The sequence below is a fragment of the Diplotaxodon limnothrissa genome, linkage group LG8 (genome assembly GCF_057381915.1).
Source record: "Diplotaxodon limnothrissa isolate DT_005_m linkage group LG8, D_limnothrissa_male_GT1.1, whole genome shotgun sequence".
Taxonomy (NCBI): Eukaryota; Metazoa; Chordata; class Actinopteri; order Cichliformes; family Cichlidae; genus Diplotaxodon; species Diplotaxodon limnothrissa.
Window position 1 is genome coordinate 6,209,868 of NC_140603.1, and position 24,784 is coordinate 6,234,651.

The 24,784-nt window shown below is 39.3% G+C and overlaps 3 protein-coding genes across 6 annotated transcripts in view; 1 reads left to right on the forward strand and 2 right to left on the reverse strand.

Moving 5' to 3' along the window:
• myocd (myocardin) overlaps nucleotides 1-4,738 on the forward strand; it is a 56,837-nt gene extending 52,099 nt beyond the window's left edge. The window contains exons 7-13 of the mRNA XM_085360353.1: nucleotides 137-293; nucleotides 392-934; nucleotides 1,339-1,842; nucleotides 2,592-2,738; nucleotides 3,091-3,198; nucleotides 3,887-3,944; nucleotides 4,074-4,738. Of these exons, the coding sequence (XP_085216479.1) occupies nucleotides 137-293; nucleotides 392-934; nucleotides 1,339-1,842; nucleotides 2,592-2,738; nucleotides 3,091-3,198; nucleotides 3,887-3,944; nucleotides 4,074-4,687 (2,131 nt within the window). The 3' untranslated portion in view covers nucleotides 4,688-4,738. The remainder of the gene's footprint in view (nucleotides 1-136; nucleotides 294-391; nucleotides 935-1,338; nucleotides 1,843-2,591; nucleotides 2,739-3,090; nucleotides 3,199-3,886; nucleotides 3,945-4,073) is intronic.
• A 4,457-nt stretch (nucleotides 4,739-9,195) lies between these two features.
• map2k4b (mitogen-activated protein kinase kinase 4b) lies at nucleotides 9,196-19,153 on the reverse strand. 4 transcript variants are annotated; one of them, XM_085361182.1, is made up of 13 exons: nucleotides 18,985-19,153; nucleotides 16,805-16,840; nucleotides 15,211-15,243; nucleotides 14,009-14,111; nucleotides 13,067-13,241; nucleotides 12,119-12,238; nucleotides 11,885-12,004; nucleotides 11,738-11,789; nucleotides 11,518-11,645; nucleotides 10,660-10,737; nucleotides 10,420-10,568; nucleotides 10,279-10,324; nucleotides 9,196-10,099 (listed from the first exon to the last, which is right to left on the reverse strand). In XM_085361182.1, the coding sequence occupies exons 1-13, from the start codon at nucleotides 19,094-19,096 to the stop codon at nucleotides 9,986-9,988; spliced, it is 1,266 nt and encodes a 421-aa protein (XP_085217308.1). In that variant the 5' UTR covers nucleotides 19,097-19,153; the 3' UTR covers nucleotides 9,196-9,985. The 4 variants fall into 4 exon arrangements, with proteins under 4 accessions (XP_085217308.1, XP_085217311.1, XP_085217312.1 ...); XM_085361185.1 differs by lacking the exon at nucleotides 15,211-15,243 and having other exon boundaries at nucleotides 14,009-14,069; XM_085361186.1 differs by lacking the exon at nucleotides 15,211-15,243 and having other exon boundaries at nucleotides 18,985-19,108.
• Nucleotides 19,154-20,892: 1,739 nt separating this feature from the next.
• adprm (ADP-ribose/CDP-alcohol diphosphatase, manganese-dependent) lies at nucleotides 20,893-24,031 on the reverse strand. The gene is made up of 3 exons (XM_085360354.1): nucleotides 23,294-24,031; nucleotides 22,837-22,959; nucleotides 20,893-21,576 (listed from the first exon to the last, which is right to left on the reverse strand). The coding sequence occupies exons 1-3, from the start codon at nucleotides 23,865-23,867 to the stop codon at nucleotides 21,257-21,259; spliced, it is 1,017 nt and encodes a 338-aa protein (XP_085216480.1). The 5' UTR covers nucleotides 23,868-24,031; the 3' UTR covers nucleotides 20,893-21,256.
• Nucleotides 24,032-24,784: the final 753 nt, after the last annotated feature.

The window sequence follows — 24,784 nt, forward strand, 5'->3', positions numbered from 1 at the left end:
TAATTTACCATCTTACATACTGCAGACCCATGTAACATGTGGTGCACCCACCAATGTAAGCAGTCAGAATGTTTTGGCTCATCAATATATATATATATTTACTTTTGGGTAATCTTCTTCAATTGCTCCATTCCAGAGGAGTCAGTGAGCAACTATCGGCTTGTAGTTCCAGTGCCCCGTCGAGCACAGCCAACAGTAACTCATCCTCTCCAGTCAAGAACACATTCCCCAACCAAAGCAACATCGCACAAGTCAAACCTGGGCCCCTGCCATCTAATCTGGATGACCTAAAAGTAGGTGATACTAGAGAGGAACATTCTGACAATCTTCTCTCCTTAACATACATATGTAATCCTTTTTATTCTCCTTTTTTTTTCTTTTGCCCTGCAAGGTTTCAGAGCTGAGGCAGCACCTGCGTATTCGTGGCATGCCTGTCTCAGGCACCAAGACTGCCCTCATCGAGCGACTCCGGCCCTTCAAAGACTCCAACACCGGCTCCTCGCCCTCGGGATCCTCTGATATCACCACCATGACCTTTCCTGTCACACCCACAGGGTCCTTGTCCTCCTACCAGTCCCCATCCTCCTCCAGTGCTCTGTCCCAGGGAGGCTATTACCAGTACCCCAGCACCTCCTCCACCCCACCCATCTCGCCGGCCTCCTCTGAGCTGTCCCTCAGCGGTTCACTCCCCGACAGCTTCAGCGATGTGCCCATGTCTTCGCCAACACAGTTTGCCCTTCATCCATCTCCTGCCCAGCTCGGCGTGGAGGATGGCTTTGGGGGAGGAGGAGGTGGCAGCATGGGTGGGGCAGGTCAGAGGATGGGGGAGGTTGGTGGTATGGATGGTGTAGAAGCCGAAAAAGACAAGATGCTGGTGGAAAAGCAGAAGGTGATCGAGGAGCTGACGTGGAAATTGCACCAGGAGCAGAGACAGGTGATGATCTGTTTCTGCTTCCTAACACTTCATGGTGGATCTTAAGAGAATGAAGGCATTTCACCTCTCATCCGAGGTTCCTCAGGTCTAAAACCAAAAGCTGGACCCATGACTTTTTTCACAACTTGGGCCATGTGATTACACACTAATTAATAGGTCAGTGCTTCTTGAATGAGAGGTGAAAAGTCTGCTTTTTTTCAAGCTCTTAAACTACCACTACATGCTTTGCTAGTCAACAGGTGGATGTAAAGTAGAGATGTTAAGAAGGCTAATTTTCATTTATCAAGTCTATGTCATAGGCAGCCATGAAACTGCAGCATCTAATACTAATGCAACAATCAATCATGTTATTATTTATAAAGTATTGAGTTGTAAATTGAATGCTCTGTGATCATGCTTATTAGGTTGAAGAGCTAAAGATGCAACTCCACAAGAGAAAACGTTGCTATGGAGCAACACAGGATACGGTCCCTCCTGCATCTCATCCTCCCATGCACCACCAGCAGCACCAGACACCAGCCATGATGGGGCAGCATTTTTTTGGGGTGACTATCAAGCAGGAGCCTTTGTCTTTGTCCTCCAGCTGCCCTCTGTCCTCCCCTAAACAGCCTAAGTGCCCTCCTGGTAGCTGCAGAGAGGATATGGGACACTGCGGTTCCTCCATTACCAACATGGGGGTCCCCGGGGGACCACAGTGTATGGATACAGGCCCTGCCTCTGGCAGCCCCACCGCTATGTCCACCTTCCTCAGCCCACAGTGCTCACCGCAAGACTCTCCTATCAGAAAATCTTCCAGCAGCCCACAGCCTTCATCTCCTAACAACCCCTACCTGCTGTCTCCTCAACTGGGGAGGGATGGCTGTAGTCACCCCCACACCCAGGGAAACAACAGAGCATGCAACATGCAGGTATGATGCCTTTATATTTAGAATGACCATTTTTACTGACTTCTATTAGATAATATAATTAAAACAAGAAGCAGTATTTACTTTTAAGGGAATAGTATTGTATTTTATATATATTTATTTAGTTTTCTTTGTTCTCTTCTAATGTACTTTGAGATGTTTACCTTGAAGACCATGGTGGATTTGAGACAATAATTTAACCAATGTTTTAACATGACCCCACTTTACACCCCTACGAAGTTTTATCAAACTATCCTGTTTAGAGACAGAAAGAATGATATGGACGCAAACAAACGCTACCAAAAACATAACCTAATCAAGGTTTGTTTAGCTTTATATTGCTATTTCTTTATTTTCTATGGATATTCTGATTTTTATTGTGATTTCTTTTAGCATTTATATATTCCTGTATTTGCTGTCATGAGATCACCAAAATCATTAGGCATCATCATCATCAGTGGGCTGCATAAGTAAATGTATATTATAGTATAAAAGTTAAAGAAAACCGACATAATACTTATCTACATTTTTAAATGTGGGCAGCCACCAACTAGCACAGAAACATATGTAACTAGCATTAGCTTTTACAATTTCCCATCATCTGCATCTCTGAAAACATGTTCAAAACAGTATATGTAAATATTTATTTCATATACAAAATATGCTCTCTTTAGTTTAGGTGGGTTTTTTTACTCTTTTCTTCTTTTGTTGATTTCTAACGTGTTTGGGGCATTTTATTTTTGGCTAACTAGATGCAGCAAAAGAGTGGCGGTCCGCCTATAAACTGCTCCTATCCTTCCAACCAAAGAGGTCTTCAGGGAGTCTATCCCAGCTCAGCTGACTGTGGCCTCAACAACAGCAGCCCTGCTAAGGCTGAGAGCCAGAACATGCAACCAAAGGTAATTTTCTATCCACATGACCAGCATTTTACAGCATCGTCACATCAGCATCATTTACTTCAGCTGAATCATCTCACATGTATGTTACTGTTTTCCTTTCTTCTCTCCATTTGTGGCCTGTCTCTGTGTATTATTGTCTTTTGTTGTGAAGTTCATTTTGTCATAACTTCATATCAGTTTTCATCATATATTCCTTGACATGTCAGTGACATTTCCTTTACAAGACGACAACGCCAAATCATTTTTTAGAGTAAACTTTTCACTGTGATGAGATTTTTTAAACGTGAGGGCCTAATTTGGGTAAATCCCCCTATAATATACTAATATCACTTTTCACCTATTTCCCATATAGATGTCAGTTTTGCCAAAGTGCCAGGTCCCTCCCCCTGCCTTCAGTAGCTCAGATTCAGATGCATCTGACTTAAGACAGCCCCCATGCTATGAGGATGCAGTCAAACAGGTAAACTCAAATCCATGATAAAATTCAGTAGAGATGGCTGGCCAGAAATTTATTTGACCTTTTTTTGGCGTTGCTCTCATTCCACTCTTCCTCCTGTGGTCTGTCTTGTTTTTTCTTTCTTCTATTTTTATCTGTGTTGTAGTTTTTGTTTTCATCCATCGCTTTGTTCACTGCACTTTTATAGCTATTATGACAACAGCGTTATAGTGATTTTATTTTTAACCATCGTAATTATGTAAAAATTTGTTACAGTTGACAAAATATTTTATTCATTATATTAAACTGTAAAAAAAATGCCTACAGTGTTGTGAAATGTATTGTTTTGTTTGCACATAAAAGGGATTTTCCCCCTTAGACATAAAAAGGTTAGTGAATAATTAATAATTATTAGAACACTTGTTGTAGCTCTACATTTTTGACTATGAGCAAAACTAAATTTCTGTTACCTTCTTAATTTTGCCAGCAAAGCAAAATAAAGCACATCTAAATTTTTTAAAGCCAATTAAAATATTTCTGTTTCTCTGAAACAAGCAAAAAAACCCCTCTATCTTTTAAAGCTAGTAAAAGGGGCCAAGTCCCGTTTTAGGAGCTAGAAAGTTTAAAAAAAAAATCAACAAATTCAATTCAGTTTTTTAAGTGTTTAAAATTTCAGCTGATAAAAGGAATGCACTTTTTGTTACTGTTACAGCAACTGACCCGAAGTCAGCAGATGGATGAGCTTTTGGATGTGCTCATAGAGAGTGGAGGTAAGGATTCATTCTATAGATCCTATTGGCTGAAGACGAAAGCATTTGAAATCACTACCCGTTGTTCACAGTCTTACCTGACACATTGAACCTGCTGTGACCCTCCCTCCTCTCCTCTTTCTCTTCAAGAGATGCCAGCTAACGCCAGAGAAGAGAGGGAGAGGTCCTCTGTAACCAAAGTTATGCCTCACATTACTGTGTCCCCAGGGTGTCCCGGCCTCCTCATCCCGTGGTTTCACCGACATTACGAGCACCTCTCCCCCAACCAGCTCCCTTACGACCACGCAGCCAATCACGTCACCGAGAGCCACCCAGACACTCTGCTTGGCAGTCCCGTCGGCCGCGGAGGGGAGGTACCTCTTCTTAAAATGGCAGCAGAGGATGGGGGCCAGGAAGATGAAGGGAAGCGAGAGGTTGATCGGTACAGCAGCCCTCAGAATCATCATCACTCTCATCATCCACAACAGGACAAACTTCTGAGCAACCGAGATCTGATGGACACGTCTCTCTCGGCCATCGGCAGTAAGGCATCCGCCAACCCCGAGGTGCAGGGAATGGTCAGCATGACCTTTAGTGAGACGGCTTGGGAGACAATGGAATGGCTCGACCTGACACCACCCAGTTCTGCCACTGCCTTCAGCATTGCTCCACCCAGTGCACCAAGCATTTTTAATGCCGAGTTCCTGGATGTAACAGACATTAATTTGAACTCTGCCACAGACCTTCACCTGGAGCACTGGTAAAAACAACACTGTCCCTAAAGTGCTGGTTAGCAGCATACCAGCCATCGAACTCAAGACACCAGCTTGCAACTAGCTGCACGGACTTCTGATATTAGCTATGACAATACCAAAGACCTATTTAATTCTGTTCTTAACAGCTTTAAATGTTCACGTGTTGCTCCTTGCTATGATCCAGTGGAATGTATAACCATTAGCAGATATGCAAAAGCTGAAATCTAAGCCAGAAAATTGAACAATTGTCATATCCCAACCTTTCCACTTCACTGAAATGTGGTTCTTATGTTGTCGTCATACTCAAAAACTAAAGCCCTTGTGCTTTTTGGCATGATCTTGATGTGCACAACTACCAAGTACTTATGACAGCGGACATAGAAGAAACGTTAATGTAACTTAAAAACCTGATTACAGTACTTTACGCCAACATTTAATACAGTATCAGTGCTTTGACTTGAAGACACAGTTTGACTTTCATTGTGTACTTTGAGTTATATATTTGTACTGGAAAAAAAACCCAGAGAGGACTTAACAGGTGAATTGGATTGCTTAGTAATGGCCATACTGTAAATATCAAAACTGACAGAGATAAGTTGCCGTCTACATATTATGTCAGAGGTGTGGAAGAACATACAAACAACAAATCAAATGCTTTCTGTAATCACTTCATTATTTGATGTAAATATGATTTTTTTTAATTCACTGTGCACCTCTAGCTTAATAAACACTTGTCACAGTTTGCTTGAGCTTAGTATATGTGTATAGGTTAGGTCATTTGAAGGAATCTTTTTGTACTTATTTGTTTTCCACTATTATCCACAGGATGACACCTTTAAAAGAATTATCTTATCAGTTTATATCAGCAGCCAAATGCTGCCTTATTTGCAAAAGCTTTTTATTCCCAAATTTTAATATCAAATGACTGCTCCCCTGGAAGTTGTTGACTGATGTGATTTAGATGGCTCCACCCATGTAAAGCTCACATCTAGTTTTTTCTCTCTCTTTTTTGGTCATTAAAATGCCAGCATTTCTGTTCCCATTTACATTTATTTATTTTGTGCTTTTGTATTTATAGTTGATCCTGTATTTATACATTCCTTTAAAACAGATTGGGGCTCTATATGATGTATGAAAAAAGTACCATTATCGATCACTGACATTTCTTCATTATTAGTTCTCTTAAGAATGTGATACAAAGTAAAAGAACCACTTTGAAAAGCCATGTTTTCCTAACTTACTTTTAAAAAAAAAAAAAAGATTTGTAATTGACAATTCTTAGCACTTAATAGGATGATGTAATATAATCAAATTTTTACTGTGAATACTGGATATTAATAAAGAATAGACTTTCACAAAAGCCAGCCGAGATAAACCTATTATGCACAGTAGTTATAGGTGAGAATGACAAACTCAGAACCAAATAAGGTTTTAGTTTTGATTAGTAAATGCATTTTTATGCACCTAAAAACTTAGATTAAAAATTAATAAATAAGTATAATTTCTTGCATACCTCCTTTATATCTGTCCGCTGACTGTAAAGCTACGGCTAGCAGTTTGTTAGCCTAAATTGCATAAAGACTGACAGATGGGGACAGACCGAAGTGGCTTTGTCTTCAAATCACAGAATCAGCCTACCAGCACTTCTGTTTTATGTTCCTAGTTACATCTGTTCATTCATTCTCAAAAGACCCAGTAAGCTTCATTCATTGTTCACAGTACTCACCGTCTTTTCCAAATTAGCATTATCTTAGCTAGCTCATTGGTCATTAACTTGAAAATATGATATTAACTTTACTCCACATAAACTTGTTCTATTTAATGTGAGTATTAGACATAATACAAGTTTTATTAGCAAAATGCTAAAATAAAGTACTTTTTTCATGCAGTAAAATTAATACTAGCAGAACTAGCAGTCTAGATTTTGTTTGTATGTTTTTTTTTCCCACTCAGAACACCCGAGGAGACAGAAAACTTTACTAATATGTATTTTCTCTTCATTCATGTTCTATGCTTGAGCAAATTTTTAACGGCAGTCCGCTTGCTTTTACACTTGAACCAGAAGTGCTGGTAGGCGTTAGCTACATAAAGTGTTTCTACCTTATTCCAGTCTTTATGCTAACATTACCACCTAGCTATTTTACAGACAGATGTAAATGGTTTTGATCTTAGAAAGATGTATGTCATTTCCAGTAATATAAAATTATGACTTCAGTTCCTTGGCTAATAAACCTCGTCCAATTATTCGTGTCCTCTGTAACCATGGTTCTCATGTCATGTTGACCAAATTGTTGTTTTTTGTTTTGTTTGTTTGTTTGTTTGTTAAAATGAAGTGTTGCACTTGAGTGGCTTCTCTGGTTACATGTTAGCTATTACCCAGCTTCAGTATATGTCAAAGCTAATACTTTATTTCCTGTCTTCTGTTGTCAGAACAATTACTGTCCTTTTAATTATTTTTGACAAATTTTTTAAATAATTTTCCCTAATTAAGAGAAAAGTAATCTGACAGAAGCTTCCATGTTGCTTGGCCACTGACTTGCCCAAGTCCCTGTATACTACAAAAAAAGACAGCAATAAACTTATCACTTATCAAAATTATTTTGGCAGTTTTTTTTCGTGTCTAAATTACAAGAAACACACAATACAGGTTTCCAATCTTTTCCGTGGGAACTTTATTTGTAACGATCAATGAAGATACAATATAATATTCATTGCCCTTAATAATATCTTATAATCTAATATGAACATTCTAGTAATTTTGCAATTTATACAACATGTACCCTGGAGATTCACCAGCGTCAAGTTAGCTTCCTGGAAACACATGACAGACTACAACAGCTCTAGAGACAGTTTGAAGTTAAACGGCTCCATCTGTGGGCTTTCTCTGGGGTCTGCACCATTTCGTGTTAGACAGAAATGGAAAGTCGCTTACCAAAAGAATCGTGTGGGTTCTACAACGTCGCCACCTATGCGGTTGTAATGTGTTGCCCTCCCAAACAGGCCAAAAGTATTCAACATTTAAACAAGCCACACTGAAACGTCCCCAACCCACTCCAACAATGGTGGTAGTTTCTGGGAGACGCATGTAAAAGTCCCTACAGTGTCCCACACTTAAAGGACCATCATCCATACAGTTTGGTTAATAGCTATCGCCAAGTAATGTGATATTTGTCTCGCCATTCTGTGGATAAGAGGCCCCGCCTGGTAAATGTGGCTTTCTGAAGAGAAATGACAACGGGTGCATCTCAATAGTCTCAAAATTGTGGCCTCCCATTGACCTTCTGCCACACAATTATGTAAAACTCCAGAATATTACTATAACTGACAAAGGAAGACAGATGAGGCATTTTGGATTATGGAGATGCATCCGAGTTTAATGCATGGTAATATTCTATCATCAGTGCAAGCCAGAAAGACATACTATGTCATGGAGAAGCATGCCGAGTCCGTGGTGAACTTAAGGACGAAAACGTGTAACTGTGTTGAGTGAGATTCCTCTTCTCCCGACAGTTCGGTAGTTGGTATGGAAGTCAATAGTTTGTGATTTAGCAGCATTTACAGTTTTTATTTATTTTTTGACAGAACTCCCATGCCTAGACTTTTAAACTTGTAGTTACTGCTGCTATATGGCAGCACGGTGGATCTGTGATCAGTGTGGATGAGAAGTTTAACTGTACAGCACTATGACAGGTGGAATTAAGGCTCATTCCTAAACTAAAAGAATTTGCACCTGACACCTATCTTGGTGCTTGGATCTGTGTTTAGGAATCAGCCTTAACTGTTGAGCAGAACCTGCCAGTAACAGCAGGTTAGGTGTTCTATGTACATACACATTTACAGTGGACATAATGTCCCAAACTAACTTTACACCAGGGTAGAGGGCATCTTCCACTACTCGCAAGGAAACGAGGATGTTTTTGTGGGACAAAAAGTGTGTAGCCTGGGAGACTTCTGGGTGGTCCTGAAAGAACGACAGTATGCCTTAATGCAAACTGATTGCATTTAAAATGCAGGTGAAGGCATTTATAAAAAAAAAATAAAAAAAATATGGTTAGCTAGATGTTAAACTTGAATTTATTAGCATGATAATAGCGTAACAGTCTTTTCTATTTCCTCATCCATTTGACTAGAACTATATAGTAGAAAAATATACATTTCTATTGAGTTAGTATACCTTACTTTACCAATCTTAACCTTTTTTTTTTTTGGACAGAATTATTTAACATATTTTGCTAGTCTGCTTCTCATCTTAGCTAGCTATTGTTACATCATCTTGTCCTTTGTCTTTTTTTATTAACAAAAACCTATAAAGGATATTTGGAAGCATGCGTTGTTTTTTGTTTTAACCTATCAGTTGTCTTTAGCTGTAGCTACCTCTTTGAATGACAAAAATCCAGTTGCATTAAACCAGGTGTTGCCATTTGATATTACTTCTAATTAGGAGTTTCTACCACCAGCTCTGTTCAACAAGACTAACACAGGAAATTCTCAATCAAAAAGAGATGCTTAGTTTTATAACTCAAACACAATGATAACAAAAGAGATGAACTGAGGCCAGTTTGTGAGAAATGGCAGTTGTCTTATGTTTCTATCAAGACAGCTTCTCACAGATTGCATATTGGGGGAAAGTGAAAAAGAAAAGAAAAAGAAAGCTGCGCTACCAAATCCACGAGTGTTCCACACAGAAACACTCTTGCATACTCAACCATTTGCTGTGAGTAAAGGTGCTCTCAACCAAATGCATGAAAAGACTGTTGAGACAGCAGACCTATCTGCATACATTTGTACATGTCAACAGTTCAGAGGTGAACACACATATGCAAACATACAGTCCACAATGTACAATCCACTGGGTGGCTATTTTTGTTCATACATCAAGAGCGTCACTGCTCACCACTTTATTTGGTAAATTCTGTATTTGTGTACAAATTCAAGTACATATGAGATATATATCTATATCTATATACACACTCTATTCCTTTTTCCCCCTCACATACACAGATACATTGCATTTTACTAAGACAATGTTCTCGCTTCAAGTTTTTCTGACTGAAGATAAATGACAATATTATGGGATTTTAAAATGAGGTGATGGGAGGTTGAAAGGTTTGCTTAAGGATATTTGTCTCATTGCACTGAGCAATTTAGACTTCCTTTGTTCTTTGGAACACGAGAAAAAACTGGTGATCCCACCTAACTCTTAGGGCTAAGATGTCAAACGTCGCGTCACAAAACTTGGTGTCCAACCCACTGTTGGCTAACGACCCCCCTCCCCCAACCCTCACCCCACCCTCCCTGGACTAACTGTCAGTCGACATACATGGGCGAGATAGGAGAGGCAGGGATCTGATCCAGAATGCGACACACATAGCTGGCAACGTCCACAAAACGCTCCTCATACATCAGAATGAAAGGGTGTTTCTACAGGAGAGATACACAAAGCTGAAGTGACAATTCATCCTGTATGAGGCAGCTAATTTAAAGTTGGTTTAGCCTAAATCCTCAAATATCACAGAGCTAGGAGTTGGGGTAAAATTGTATTTACTGCAGCAAATAAAAATGACTTTTACATTTCAATTTTAAGTAGTATTGAAACTCACCAGAAGCTCCTTGTACTTTGGCCTTTTTGATTCATCCTTTGTAAGGCTGGACAGGCAAAAAAAGAACAAATCAGAGGCAATGTGCCAAATGTAGTGGGCATAAAAATGTTCCCCAATCAATTTTTACGTGATTGTGCTTACCATAGGTTAACAAAGTTGGTGAACTTGGGGGAGAACTGCCTCTCCTCTGAGTTGCTGAGCTGGGGAGGCTCACCTTTTACCACCTGCGTCAGCTGATCGAAAACACTATTCCACTTAGGGTAGGGGAATCTTCCTGTTGCCAGCTCATACTGATAACAAACAGAAAGAACTGTGATTGTCTAACACTGTGGATTTATCCTTATCGCAACAGCTTAACTTAATAAAACCCTTGAGTCTTACCAGGGTGATTCCCAAACTCCATACATCAGACCGGACATCATAGCCTTGTCTAGAAGCACTGGGGTCTATCCTTTCAGGCTGCAAAATGCACAAATGGAAATATTCTGTGATACACAGATAATTCACTAGACCCCATACGACAGTATTTCACTCTATCATACAAATGCAAAATACATGTCAGTCACAACAATTTTAAATCCAATGACACGTGAAGTGAACTTGTCATTAAATGCAAAGTTCTACTGAGGATGCCCATATAAATGGCATATATGGAATTACTTTAAGGTGTACTGCCGACCTAAACACTGTCAGAAATCCTTCATAGACTTGCTCCCAACTGCAACACCCTCTGTGCAGTGAAAACTACCGAGGAATGACTTGACACACAGCTTAAGCCAGGGGCAGACAATTAATTTTCCCAAAGAGTCACACGAGAAGCTGGACTGTTGCAGAGGGCGATGTTAATAAGCTGAACTCAATTCTGCTCAGTATTAATTTGATCTCTCCACAACAGTTCCACTTCTCATGTGGCCGCTTGGGAAAATTAATTGCACACCCCTGGCTATAGGTACTGAACTGGTCTCCAACCTCTTTTCAGCAAGCCTGATTTATTACAATCCAAAGGATCAGTTGCTCGACAGCACAGGTCTGTGCCCCCATTGGTCAGAACTGAACACAAGGGTAACCCATGCAATATTAAGCAGAAGATTTAAATGTTTTGGCTGCTTGGGGTGCACTCTGCAAGGTATGAACAACTCAAATGAAGGTTCTTAATAAATATGATAATAACATCAACCCGTTTTACTCCTTCACATGTAACTGATGCATATTTCTTAATCAGTGCAGTTGATTACTTACTGCCATGTAAGGCCTGCAGCCTGCATCTCTGGTCTTGGCTATGGAGTCCACCAGCTGGCCGCTGATGCCAAAATCGCACAGTTTGATATTCCCCTTTCGGTCCATAAGAATGTTGGAAGGTTTGATGTCTGCAAACACAGTAAAGGACGACCTAACTATAATGTAACTGGGACGAGAGTTAATTAGTAATAGCTGATCAGAATAAAATGAGAAAACTTACCTCTGTGAATTATTTTCAAGTTTTCTTTTAAGTGGTTCAGTGCTTTAACAGTCTGTTAAAGAGAAAAAAAATCTTTGGTTAATTATTTGATGCTATGCATGCCATTACAGGAAAATTACATTACATGAATATGAAATCGTTGCTTACTGCTAATGTTATTTTGCCTAATATTTCCTCTGGAATGACGTCATCTAATGCACAATATACATATTTGTAGAATTTGTCTAATGAGGTAGACATAAGTTCCATACAAATCCAACAGTCCCCCTGAAACAAAGACATAAAGGTTAGACTCCTTCAAGAATTTGCAATCAACTGAATGAATCAGGTATATTTTGTTTCGGTAACATAAAAAAAGACAGGTGGGTGTGTTTTTCAGACCTCCCTGAAGAGGGCGCCGTAGAACTGCACAATGTAGGGACAGTCACTACTCCTCATCACTACATCAAGGTCCATCAGCAGCTGCTTCTGCTCCTTCTCATCCACAGTGGAGCGAATCCTCTGAGGGACACATCAGAAAACAGACATGCATGTTTCAGCCTCACACTTTTAATCACATTTCTAACTTTAGCAGCATTAACAAGAGAATTCATTTCTGAGAGAGCAATGGACATGAATTGAACAGCCTTCATTTTTGTTATTTATTATACCTTGCAAGTTCACCTGCTATCACCGTGTGCATGCTGGGTTCAATAAAAGTAATGCACATAAACCACTCAAGCCATCCACATCCACTTAACAGTGAGAGGTCATTTGACCACAACACTGATGCTAGTTCAGTAAACCTTTGTTTCAGTCAGAAATGAAACTGTTCGACCCTAAAATGCATCGGCGAAACTAATTCCAATGAGCTCGTTATCATGTTATTCAAAATTCAACAACGCATTTTTCCTAAAATCAGAGTCTGTCAGTATTTCATCTACACAATGAATGCTTCTAAAAAGGCTGTCAGAATAAGCTAACATGTAACCACCTGCAGTGCACACTGCATGCCATCCAGGTGTGTGGGCAGACTGCTGCTGCTTGCACGGCTAATGTTAGTCACACTTTGAGAGACGTTTACTGTCAGACTCGTTTTAGTACAATCGACTAAAATATTAGTTGGTTGGGACGTCTTTGCAAAACTGAGTTCAGATGCCTGTTGATCAGTAAAGACTGGCCTCTGGTGACGTGACATTTTCATGCAGTACACTACAATATATGACCTCAATACAGCAGCTCTGCATCAGCTTAACAAAAAGTAGAGAAGCACCTAGAGACTGGCCAGAGACTGGAATTGGTTGATTCCACAAACTTCTCCAGATCACTAATAGTCTATTATTGGGCTACCTTGACAGCCATGATCTGGCCTGTGGGTTTGTGGACCATCTTGTTGACGGAGCCATACGCCCCACGGCCGATCTCACCAAGGTCTCTCAGATCCTCTGCAGTGAAGTCACAGTGCTGCTCAGGGGAGATCTTCAGCTTCCCAGATGACTCAATACTGTGTGTCCGTAGGCGCTCTCTGTTGAATGTGGGACGATGACAGCATTTAGATTTAATCACTTATATTTTAATCAGAAATTAATTCTATGTGAACTGTAAAGTTTCCATGAACCGGCTTTAAAATCTGATCGGGTATGTGGGATTTGACAAGATGGCAAAATATGAACATAGTATTTGTAATATTTTTATCATTAAAAAAATCCCCTCATGATATTAAAGGTGCAGGATGCATAAAGATTAGACCACCATTAGTGCTATTAAGCAGTATTTCTAAGGATATGCCCCAACTTAGACTGCATGTTGTGCAACCAGAAATATGAACATGTGCTGAAAAACAGTCGTGTCAGTGATTTTGTGCCATTGCACAGCACTCAACAAATTGCCAGGAAATGTAGCAACATGTCAACTTAAAAAAAAAAAAAAAAAAAAAAACTGCTAGCAAGCTAAGGTGGTTAGCATAAAAACCAACTCTACAAATGTTTTACACAGAAGCAAATGTAGTCAGTGCATTTCTGTTGTCATAGTAACTTGAAGAGATTTTGGAAAATTGCTCACAAAGAAACTTAATAATCAAAACGTACTTCCTGAGGTTATGAAGCAAATGAGCAGTGTTGTTTCTCTGTAAACGTCTACACAACAGGACTACTTTTTGCAACCAGGCACTGCCCCCTGCTGGCCTGACAAATTCACTCTACTGTTATCAGGTCCAGAGGCTATGTTCAATTTCTATATACACAACCTCTTATCTAGTTCCAGTGACATCATGTCCCAACTATCTTTACTCACATGTGAGGGTTCTGGAAAGAGGGAACTGTTGGATTGAGTGGGAGCCTGGAAGCCGGTTTCACTGGAGGGTTGGCAAAATTCAGTTTCAGAGCTTTGCGTTTACCTGGTAGGACAAAGAGAGAAACAGATGCACAGTGCCACCACATGCACACCAGTCTGTGGGTTCAACCAACTGGTGAAGACAGAGGATACACATGGTGTGATAAAATGCCTTTCTTACCTCAGTATTGTCTTTCTACACTTGAGATAAGTCTCAATATGCCACAGCAACTTAATATGATCCAAGTATAAACACATTCATATGCATTATGCAGTTGCATTTGAAAAATATGACTATGAGGGAAGGGTGGGAAAAAAAATCTGTGGCATGAAGTTTTGGAGTTCTCAAGCTCTTCTCAAGCTTCGAGAAAGCAAAAAGTTTTGAACACAAGCAAAAATGTACAGGGGTTCCCAGTGTTCAGATAGGTGTACTGCACAAGCCCTTTTAGCTAGAACCTTCTGAACAAATGGCATGCAGCATGTATGCAAGCTATCAGGCTAGTATGCTGTGCACTAAGCAGGGTGCTAACATTGGGAATCCGTGTTCAGAATGTTTCCATCAATAATCTTTATAAATGTGCATGTCAACACTAAACAGTTCCCACTGACATGTGAAAGCGACCCAACACTCAAGACAGCACTTCGTTCAGACTGAGGACACATAGGTTGAATTAACTGTTAGGTGCATGTGAGTATATGAATGCATCACCCAAATAGAGTTGGTAATTAAGTTTAGGCATTGTTGAAAGTGCTGAGTTCAAGTGTTAAGTTGTCTCTGCCATGCCCTGTCCAACCAGCTCCTGAATGCAAACAGATCCCTTAGCCTTTTAAGCCCCAGTGCAAATGAATCTTTCATGGCAATAAATATATTTGTGACAATTAACAGCAGTGAACAGTGGACAGACTCCCACTACCAGAGCACCACACAGGCTGTTTCAGTAGTATACAGTGGCATCCTCTCACCTGTGTTATCCAATTACGCACGTGCATGTATATAATAGTATAAACCATGAATCAAGACTGAAGCTCAGTAACAGGAGGCAAGAATGAGCCCAGTCTTGAATATGGCTACAATAACAGAGGGAAGGATGCTCCTTTACACTACTGAGGTGTCCCCACAAAGAGTAGAGGTCGTGTGCTTTGTGTGCAAGTCTAATGCTTACTTTGGGGTATTCCAGACAGGCTTATCTGAAACCCTGAAGTAAAGAAAAAAACATTTTTACTACATTTTCTTGAAATGTGTTGTTAAGAGTTTAAATGGGCCACGTTTGATAAGTGCCGTCCCAGCATGATTCAATGCTGAAAATGGAAAACAGGTCAGGATACTGAGAACGTGCTTTAGCTGGCAAAAGATGTGCCACATATTGGTGGGTCTTGCTCAGTGCACTGCCATATATAACCGATGTAGTATTTGCTGTATTACTGGCAAAATAGTTCAATTTTAACAGTCATTTCAGTACCATCTTACTTTCAATTTTGAAAACCAATGTTCTGCCAGTCTTGTGGCACTGTGCATATGGCACTACTTTCTGCTGTTCCACTTGCAAATACTACCACCAGAACAATAATCAATTACATGTATTTGTCACTGCTGCCTATATAAAACTGTTTTAGGCTTTTGCAATTACTTCCTGTGACCTCTCTAATAGATAGATAGCAATTGTTGTGCCAAGCTAGGTTAGCTGGCTGCTAGCTTGTTAGCAGTACTAAAAGCATATGGCAAAAAAGCAAATAGTTCAATTTTCCCATATTGCCAAGATTATTATTAAAGTTGAATACTGTATCATCAGTGTATGAAGTACTATAGAAGAATAAGTGGATTGTATTAAAAAGTGACAGTAAAATTAAAATAAACTATATTGTTTCCTATACTTTGTTTGGCATTAGCCCTTTTTGCTAACGTATGCTTAGCACTACAAAGTCAAAATACAGCTTATTAAAACGAACTCAATGTCACTGTTTGCCATTGTACCTTAAATGTAAGTATATAAACTAATATCTTAGAAAATTACATTTTTGTGGGGAAAAAAAATAAAACAAAGGGCTACACGTTAAAGCTAGCTGATAAAACAGTCTTAGCAAAAAAAAAAAAAAAAAAAAAAAACCCCCAAACAAAAACAGTTTGTATTACAAGAATATATTTCATGCTGCAAATTCTTGGTAATAAAGTTAATTACATGCAACTGTTGAATTTAATCACAATGGGGAGTGGGGTGGAGGTAAATAAAATTAATACTAAAAGCTACGATGTTTGTTAGCTTTATAAACAGACAGTAGTAAAATACTATGAACACACTAGTGATGACTGGTATTTGCCGGTGGAACGAGACTGATATTCTCTTTTTGTTGGCTTAGCAGAACACCACAGTTTCACAGTGGCCAGCCACTAAAAACTGGCATGTGCCACTTCAACTGGTATACCTTTCATACAATGGAAACCACACTTAACAGTGTCTCATCAAATGGGGTCTGTCTACATCAGGTCATTCTAACATAGAAACTCAGTTGAAAACATGCAGAAAAAAAGATGATACAATTACAGGTATTACAAAAATGGAAAAAATGGAAAACAAAATAACTTTATGCGAACAAAAGAAAAAGACCAACAGAGGGAAGCGATGGGGACATTTCAATAAATTCCTTTGCCAAGATTGGCCCTAAAAATTAAAAATAATAATAATAATTTTTTTTTTCAACTCAACAAAAAACGAAATCTCCCCAAATCAGACTAAAACCTTATAAAATAAGTTTGAATACCTGTTTCATTTTGACATCTCCAGCAGGTGTTGGTTTCTGCAAGGTTTAGATAAAACATTTGATACTGCCACAGAGCAAGAAATTACAAAGTCAGATATGGCTGTTGAGGCTTAAGATTAGGCGCTTAATAATCAATAAAATCCAGAGTAAAGCCCTCCTGATATACTATGAGCACATCCATTATTACATGTAAGTCTGTCTAACCTGCTCTGCTGGCTTTTTCCAATGAAATGACAACTCTTGGAAGAAAACACAGCTTAATGTATGTGAAGCACTTTACATGTGTGTGTAATCAAGGTTTATGAATGACAATAAGAATTCTATTTAACCCCCCAAAACACCCATCAGCTGTCACTACATGACTCCCTGTATATCTGCAGAATTTCAACTATAGCGGAGAACTCCTACTCTGAGGACTGAGGGTTTCATAGGGGGTGACAAGCAAGTCAGAACAAATAGCATCCTATGGAGCTGTAGCCCAAAAATTGACTTCCCCCCCCTCCTCTTGTAATTACACTTATATGGGGGGTGTTAGTCTTCCATATACCACAGCACCAGGAGCAACTTTACTCCTGACAGCAGTCACCTTCAACCGCTCCTTACACACATTCAAAAGTTTCTGTGGTGATTTATCTTTGCTTCTGAAATCTAATTCTAATTTGTAAACAGAAGTAAGCAAGACAAGGCCTAAACCCTCAGGTCAAAGAAGGTGCTTTTCCTGTAAGAAAAACCCTACGGACAAAAGTTCTGTTTGTTACTTCAATTTTAACATAATGTCGATATTGCATTCGCAAAAACTAAACTAATACGTTGTCTCCCTTTTTTAGTCAAGTATTTTTGTCAAGTGTTAATAATTATTTTGGCGATTTTATTCCTATTCGTTGAGGACTCTCTTGCGATCATCCTCTTTTATATGCCCAGTGGATTAATGTAGAATAAGAAAATTTGATTTTATGTATTAAGTTTCAGTAGACGTTTCTGTTCCTCACAGCACATTATTAAAATGTGTGACCTCACTAAAACAAATCTTAGCTGACTACAGGTTTTGTCACGAGGTCTGCCTGTCCGATAAGAGATGACAGTGTGCGCTTAGAGGCATTAACTAGATAGAGATGTACACTTAACAAATATAAAGGCTTAGACTTTAAATTTATTTTACAAATCGAGGTGATTTGTGTCAACACGTTATGAAACCACCGACAGAACTACCGTTAGCAACACAAGGAAGACAAGTAACGTTATGTATGGCCTGAAGCCAACAGAATTTAATGTTGACACTTAATAGAATTGATAGCCCCAACTTTAACTTTATTAGCTCCATCATTTCTTTGCTACTCGGAGCAAAGCACTGAAACAGTGGCCTGACCGGGGACAGAAGTACACTTCAGTGTAGGCCTTGAGGCTACTTGTAGCAGCCCTCTGCTAATAACAAAGGCGAAAAAGTTAAAATAGTTGGAGAACTCATTTTTTTAAACAACGTAATACTTTTAAGGTAGAGTCGAGATGTACGATTCAAACTTCAGGAATGAAAACACTTGACTATGCCATTACAGGCCCGTTGGTACAACAATTAAACTGAAGCTTGTGCATCATTGCTAGCCTAGCAGCAGTGCAGTTTCAGGGAGATGGAGATGAAGCTAAGCGCAGAAAGACAGAATTAGCGGAAGTCTCACAAGTCAGACGTCAAAGTAAAAGCGCTGCTTGTCAACAGACAATTACTCAGATCCTACAGTAAAGCCTTTGATTAGTTTAGGCTAATCAACTACATGGTGTGAATATTTTTTTAAATCTGATTTAACATGTAAAAACTTACATGTGTGATGCTTGTCACTAACTGCTTATTTTAATTTTAATTATGATTAACCAAATAGGTGCACAGATTGACCTTACTCAAAGAAAAGGCGGTTCGGCCACTATTTTGGCTTGTTTTAGCAAAAGTGTGCATTTTGCATTAACATAAGCGGAGCATCTGCAACAGATGCATTAAATTGATCACGTTTCCAGACATGGGCCGCGTAACATAATTTATTTTGAAAGTTCTGACCGAAAAGACTTACTTATTGGGTTTCTCTTGGCTACAGTGTTTCTGCTTTTAGGAAGCTAAAGGCTACCCTTTCCTACAAACTCTTATGTCCCCAGTAGAAATATGAAACTGTGAACTGGAGCCAGTTCTCGCCTACCTTGCATGCTGCTGCTCTGTGTTTGCTGGTGGAGTTGGTGCGACGTTGATCCTACGATGTTGCTGTTGTTGCTAGAGCTAGTGGAGTTGCTGTTAGGACTGGGAGTCGCCATTGTTGTGTTGAATTCCAGCAGCAGCGCTCAGGCTGCAATGCAGAGAGTGAAACTTCGCCCGCTCTGCCTCCAGACGGGACACTGCGCCACTTGAACGCAACAGCCACAACGACGGCCACGTCTCTGCTGTTGCTGCTTTTATGGACAATCGGAAATAGCAAATCACGACTTCACAGTTGAACGTTTGACCTGCATAAATAACAAATGTATATAACATATTCTACATTCTGGCTAGTTTGTATCGACTCAATTCTATACTTTTGTTTTATATTCTAAGCGATTTAACACAATATGATGGACAAAAGACGATCTAATGTATTACATTTTTTATTTCGTGTTGAATAATGAAGCTTCCTTTTTTAATTTGTAATATATTTTACTCAGATTTTTATAGTTGGATTTACACTGTTAGATGTGTCAGCTCATCAAAGATAATCAAGGATCACATAATATGTCAAACAGCCTTTGAAATGATACGCAAATTTCTGTCCAGGAAGTTTATGCTTCATTTTTGGTAAAATAAATTCTGGTGTTTTATTAGTCTGTTGCTTAGCACAAATTAACATATGTGTATATGTATCGGTGCTTTGAATGTAGCCTGCTAATCAGCAGTAGCTGCTAACTAGCACTCCAACCTCACCGGTAAAAGTCTGCCAGTCTGTTATTACAGTCTAAGCTAAAAATGCTACACTTTTAATGTTCAACTCCATAACTACATTTATACCAAAACAACAGAGACAATGGTTACGCCAAATTGAGTATTTATGATGAGATACTCAAGAAACAAGGGCTTGTGTTTGTGGCAGTGAGGCAAATGTAGTGGTCAAGCTTTTTTCTCATCCCTTTTTTGTAAAACAAATGCACCACTACTTTTTCTGTTTCTGGACTGCTGCTACATGTTAACCACAAATCATCGGTGATCAGTATGGGAAACTGGCTCCTTCATTTTGATTGCATGTGTTACTTTCTCCTTTGGGGAGAGCTTATAACAAATACAGAACTTATAAAACATGTTAACTTCGATTTTCTTATTAAACAAACTAATTTATTAATAATTTAGGCACTCTGCATGACGCAAATTTCTAAAATGTAAAATAATAATCCTTGTGCCGCCGCAGTCCTCCAAAGTATCCCATTTTAAGAAATACTGCTCTAATGAAGAAACACAAGTATTAGTACGCATCTGTACATGGTAAAATTTCAGGATAAATCTGAGGGCCAAAATGAGTAGCTACATAACATGTCGGGTAGATTTAGCCTTTTACATCTGAGGGGTAAAAACTGCATATGTAGAACCAGCAGTCAAATCAAAAAACACATTAAAACTTTGCTTTGCAATAAAAGTGTCGTTTTTTTTCTCCCCTAGGTGGCACTCTTGTTCCACAATGGAACTGGTTCTACCATCAGGCTCTTTAGGCTTTCAGTGTGAAGGAAGAGATGGTTAAATAGGTAATCGACAATGTATATGGAAATACCATACCATACACTGGAGCCTGCTATCACATCATTATATTTATATAACTCCACCCCATGATGAATAACTTAAGTCTCAATTTTTAATTTACCACTAACTTGAACACATCACACAATGCAAGAAACAGTAGCATTTAATGTATCCACTGAGCATAGATAGGTTTTTATTTTCACTTTATTTCATACAGCCTTAATCAAACACTTTCAATCAAGTGTTGTCACCAATTTGGTGTGTTATCATTCACACGCTGTCATAAATTAAAAAACAACATAAGTGTCAATAAAATATCTGAGCTACTGTATTTGTAAAGTATGCTGCTGTTTTCATATTATCATATTACAATCCCTTAAATAGTTCCTAATTTGTCAGTGTTTTTCCATTTCCACTTTACAGCTCAGTGCTGTAAAGTGGAAAGCAGCGAGAACACGATCTTCTTGTAAGGTGTACTCATAATATTCCCACTTCCTCAGCGAAACATCCTTCAAGTTCCCAGTCTGAAGAACATTTCTCAAAATCCAAACAGTTCCATCACAGCTCCAGGTGTGATTAAACACAAAAGGACACTTTCAAAAATCTTCTAAATTAGTTCCTAGGTGTATCACTAACTAACTGGTGGACTGGACTCACACAAGAAATAATTCTTCAATAATTCTTTTTCAAGACAGAAGTGATAAAGTTGTGATTCTTTAATTACAGTATGTGTCCTTTTGTCTGGATGGAAACAGAAACACTCGATCTGTGATACTCCCGTATCCTTTCAGCTCCATCCTGTCTCCATATACAGAGACTGTGGCGAATGCATTGCTGTCAGGTGGTGTCTCAATCACCCCATCAACCGTCAGGTGGTGCACTCCTGTATCTTCGTCTTGGCAGTATCCACCGTCGTGGGCGTGTCCCGCCATGTAACACACCACACTGGTGTGGGAGCGTATGACGGCCAGGAGGTCTTCAAAGTTCCATGCGAGGCAAATGGTGTCTGTGCAGTCTGGGTGGATGGGGAGGTGACCTGGATAAAGGAGGAAAAATAAAAACACATGTGTTCTTTTAAATTGTACTAGAAGCACTGGAATGTTGAAGATCAGGCTCTGATCAAGCTGAGCTGGGATCAGCATACGTTCACTTTGGGTTGTTGGCTACCTTTGTGTTAGCATGCTGTTTGTTCAGATGCTTGCAAAGGGCTGGTGTTTTGTTAGCAGTGTAATGCTCTTGGTTCTGTGCTGGATGCAGTTTGCAAACCTAGAACCAAGGAAACTGACTGCAGCAGCAGAAGACCACACCAGGAACCGTTCCTGCTAAGAGCAGGAAACTAGGGCTCCAGTTTGCATGAGCTCATTAAAACTGGACAGTAGAAGATAATGCAAGATAATGTGCCATGTCACAAAGCTCAAATCATCTCAAACTACTTTCTGGAACATGCCAGTTAGTTTACTGAACTCAGATATAGCTCTTTCAGGATGTGGTGGAACAGGAGAGTCCCATCACAGACATTTTGCTGACAAAGCTCCATATTAAGATAAGAAGCTCTTATCTTAATATGGACTGAAATCTCATAGGAAGGTTTCAGCACCTATGCCGTGAGAAATTAAGAAATTAATTAATTGTTTTCTTTTTTCTTTCTCAGCAGGTGACCCAGGTGATTGATATATGCATTTTTTTTTCTTCTTTTTTTTCTTTTTCTGCTCATTCTGTTGGTTTTTGTCTTTTGCCCTTCTCCCCCGTCCCTCTTCTCAGCTGTTTCTCTTTCCCTCTTTCTTTCTCCCCTTCTTTCCCCCAGTCAAGTCTGTCCCATATTCAGTAAGTGAAAATAAAATAAACAATAAAAGGTGAATCAAATGGACCATTATGGCAAGGCTGGGATGGTCAATTTGGTAAAGTAAATCCGTTGGGCATCTTTCTTTGCCTTTAGACAATAATTCTGATGGCAAAAGAGCCAAACGGGACAGGCAAAAAAAAACAAAACTGGACAGTAGAAGATAATGCAAGATAATGCACCATGTCACAAAGCTCAAATCATCTCAAACTACTTTCTGGAACATGCCAGTTAGTTTACTGAACTCAGATTCGCTCTTTCAGGATGTGGTGGAACAGGAGAGTCCCATCACAGACATTTTGCTGACAAAGCTGCAGCAACTGCATGAAGCTCTTATCTTAATATGGACTGAAATCTTGTAGGAAGGTTTCAGCACCTATGCCGTGAGAAATTAAGGCAAATCTTGGTCCTGTACTAGCAAGGTGTCCAGTGAACGTATTTAAAAGTTTTACTTACTGACAATTGTGACCTTTTCTTGTTTCTCATCAGCTGATGATAGAAGAGAGTCTAACCAGTCCAGCTGGTCCTTACTGAACCCACCATTGAACATTGTGAATCTCTGCGTGAGATTGTTAAATGCTGAAACAAAAACACAAACCATCATCAACTCAGTTGTTGGGTCGCAAGCTAGTTTAGTCAATAACAAGTGTAAATCCATAAAACCTGTTTTCTATCCTTTGGTCCTCATTTACAAATTATGCTACTAAAACACATAACTGTCCTACTGGATACCTTCACTGGTATAAATTACATTTTCATCTAAGAATTGTCAGTTGTTTAAGGAAGGCAATAAATAAACTAAATACATATTACTGCATTTTATACTGTGTACATGCAGATTCCTGTTACTTGATATCTGGGCTAATGTAATTACATTTGTTTTATTAACGTTGTAATTATCAGTAAAGCATACCTGGAGGGCAGTTGAGATCTTCGTTTTTGTTATACTGCTTTATCAAATTCATAGCATCGACATATTGTTCACTGGCCTTCTCTCTTCCCAGCAGGCTCACATCATAGGCATCCAGGACAACAAATGTAAACCCGGGGAAAGGGCTGAAACTGTAAGCATATATGCCGGAGCCGGCCGGGGCAGTGCTCATGCTCCTGTCAGTGTGGAGCGTGCTGTTGAGCTTTGAATGCAGCAGCGCGCTCCTGCTGAAGTTATAAAACTCGTGGTTTCCCCATACATGATACACCTCCGCGGGGCAGGAGCTCAGCTCTCTCAGCACGGTGTCCAGCGCGCGCTCCGAGGCGTCCTTGGGCTTGTTAAAGCCGTCGATAATGTCTCCCAGCTGGAGAATAAATGCTGGCTTGACAGCTGATTCCGACCAACTTTTCCGAGCATTTCTCAAGAGCTGGAGACCGCTTCGGTAGTATCGCCTACGAGTCCGAGTGTAATTGTAGCCGTCGTCGATGTCTGCGTACTGAATGTCAGCTATCACGCCGAACGTAAACAGCAGCGTTTGCTGACGACAGTCGTCCATTCTTGGTGTTGTCTTCGGATCAGCTTGAGTGCGCCCCTTATATCTACCGAGGAAGATGAAAATACCGACTCCACGCAGGTATCCTGTCCACCCCCTCACATGCTGACTGCCTGCCAGAATTTCTTCCGTTGTCTAGAATGACAGCGCAGCAGCCAGCGCGTAACCGAAACTGACGGCAACAAAACAACTTCCGGCATCCTTCGAAATAATGCTGAAAGCGAAACTGACTCATCGCAGCACACGTGAAGTGAAAATGTGGAAACTGGCTTTAAAAACTACTCATAAATTGTATATTTTATTTCATAGGTGAGAATACTACATTTTTCTTTTGGTTTATTTTTCTAGATTTGTAGAGAAATTTAAAGACAAATGTATTTATTTTATAGAGAATATAAAGAAACATTCATTTACCTATGCTACCCCTGCAACAAAGGTCTCCATTATAAAATATATAGTGTTTGAGTTCCCAGCATGTTTAAAATTTTGCTCTAACTTTCACTTGACAGTGCATGAATCAAAAACATCTTTTCCATCTTACCTCCACTCAGGTATTTATTCCAACAGGCTATACAGTAGTTTGGGGCGTGTTGTTTGTTTTGTTTTTCAACAAATTTGACATAGCTATAAGACTATAATGAAGGAGAAGGTTTAATCTAAAATAGTATAAAGCAAAGACAACAGACAAAAACTTGTATTCTTTTTTCTTTTAAATGTTAGAGAGAACAGTTCTGTCTTTCAGCAGAACTGCAAGTATACTCAAAAGATTAATAAAAAAATGAAATATTCTTCTGAAAGCTATATAGATGAGGAAGTCCTTAGTAAATATACCTCAGATGAACAACAACATATGATATATTACACAGTGTAAATGTTTATTAAACAAATGTACACCAAAATACAGAAGCAGTTGTAAAAAT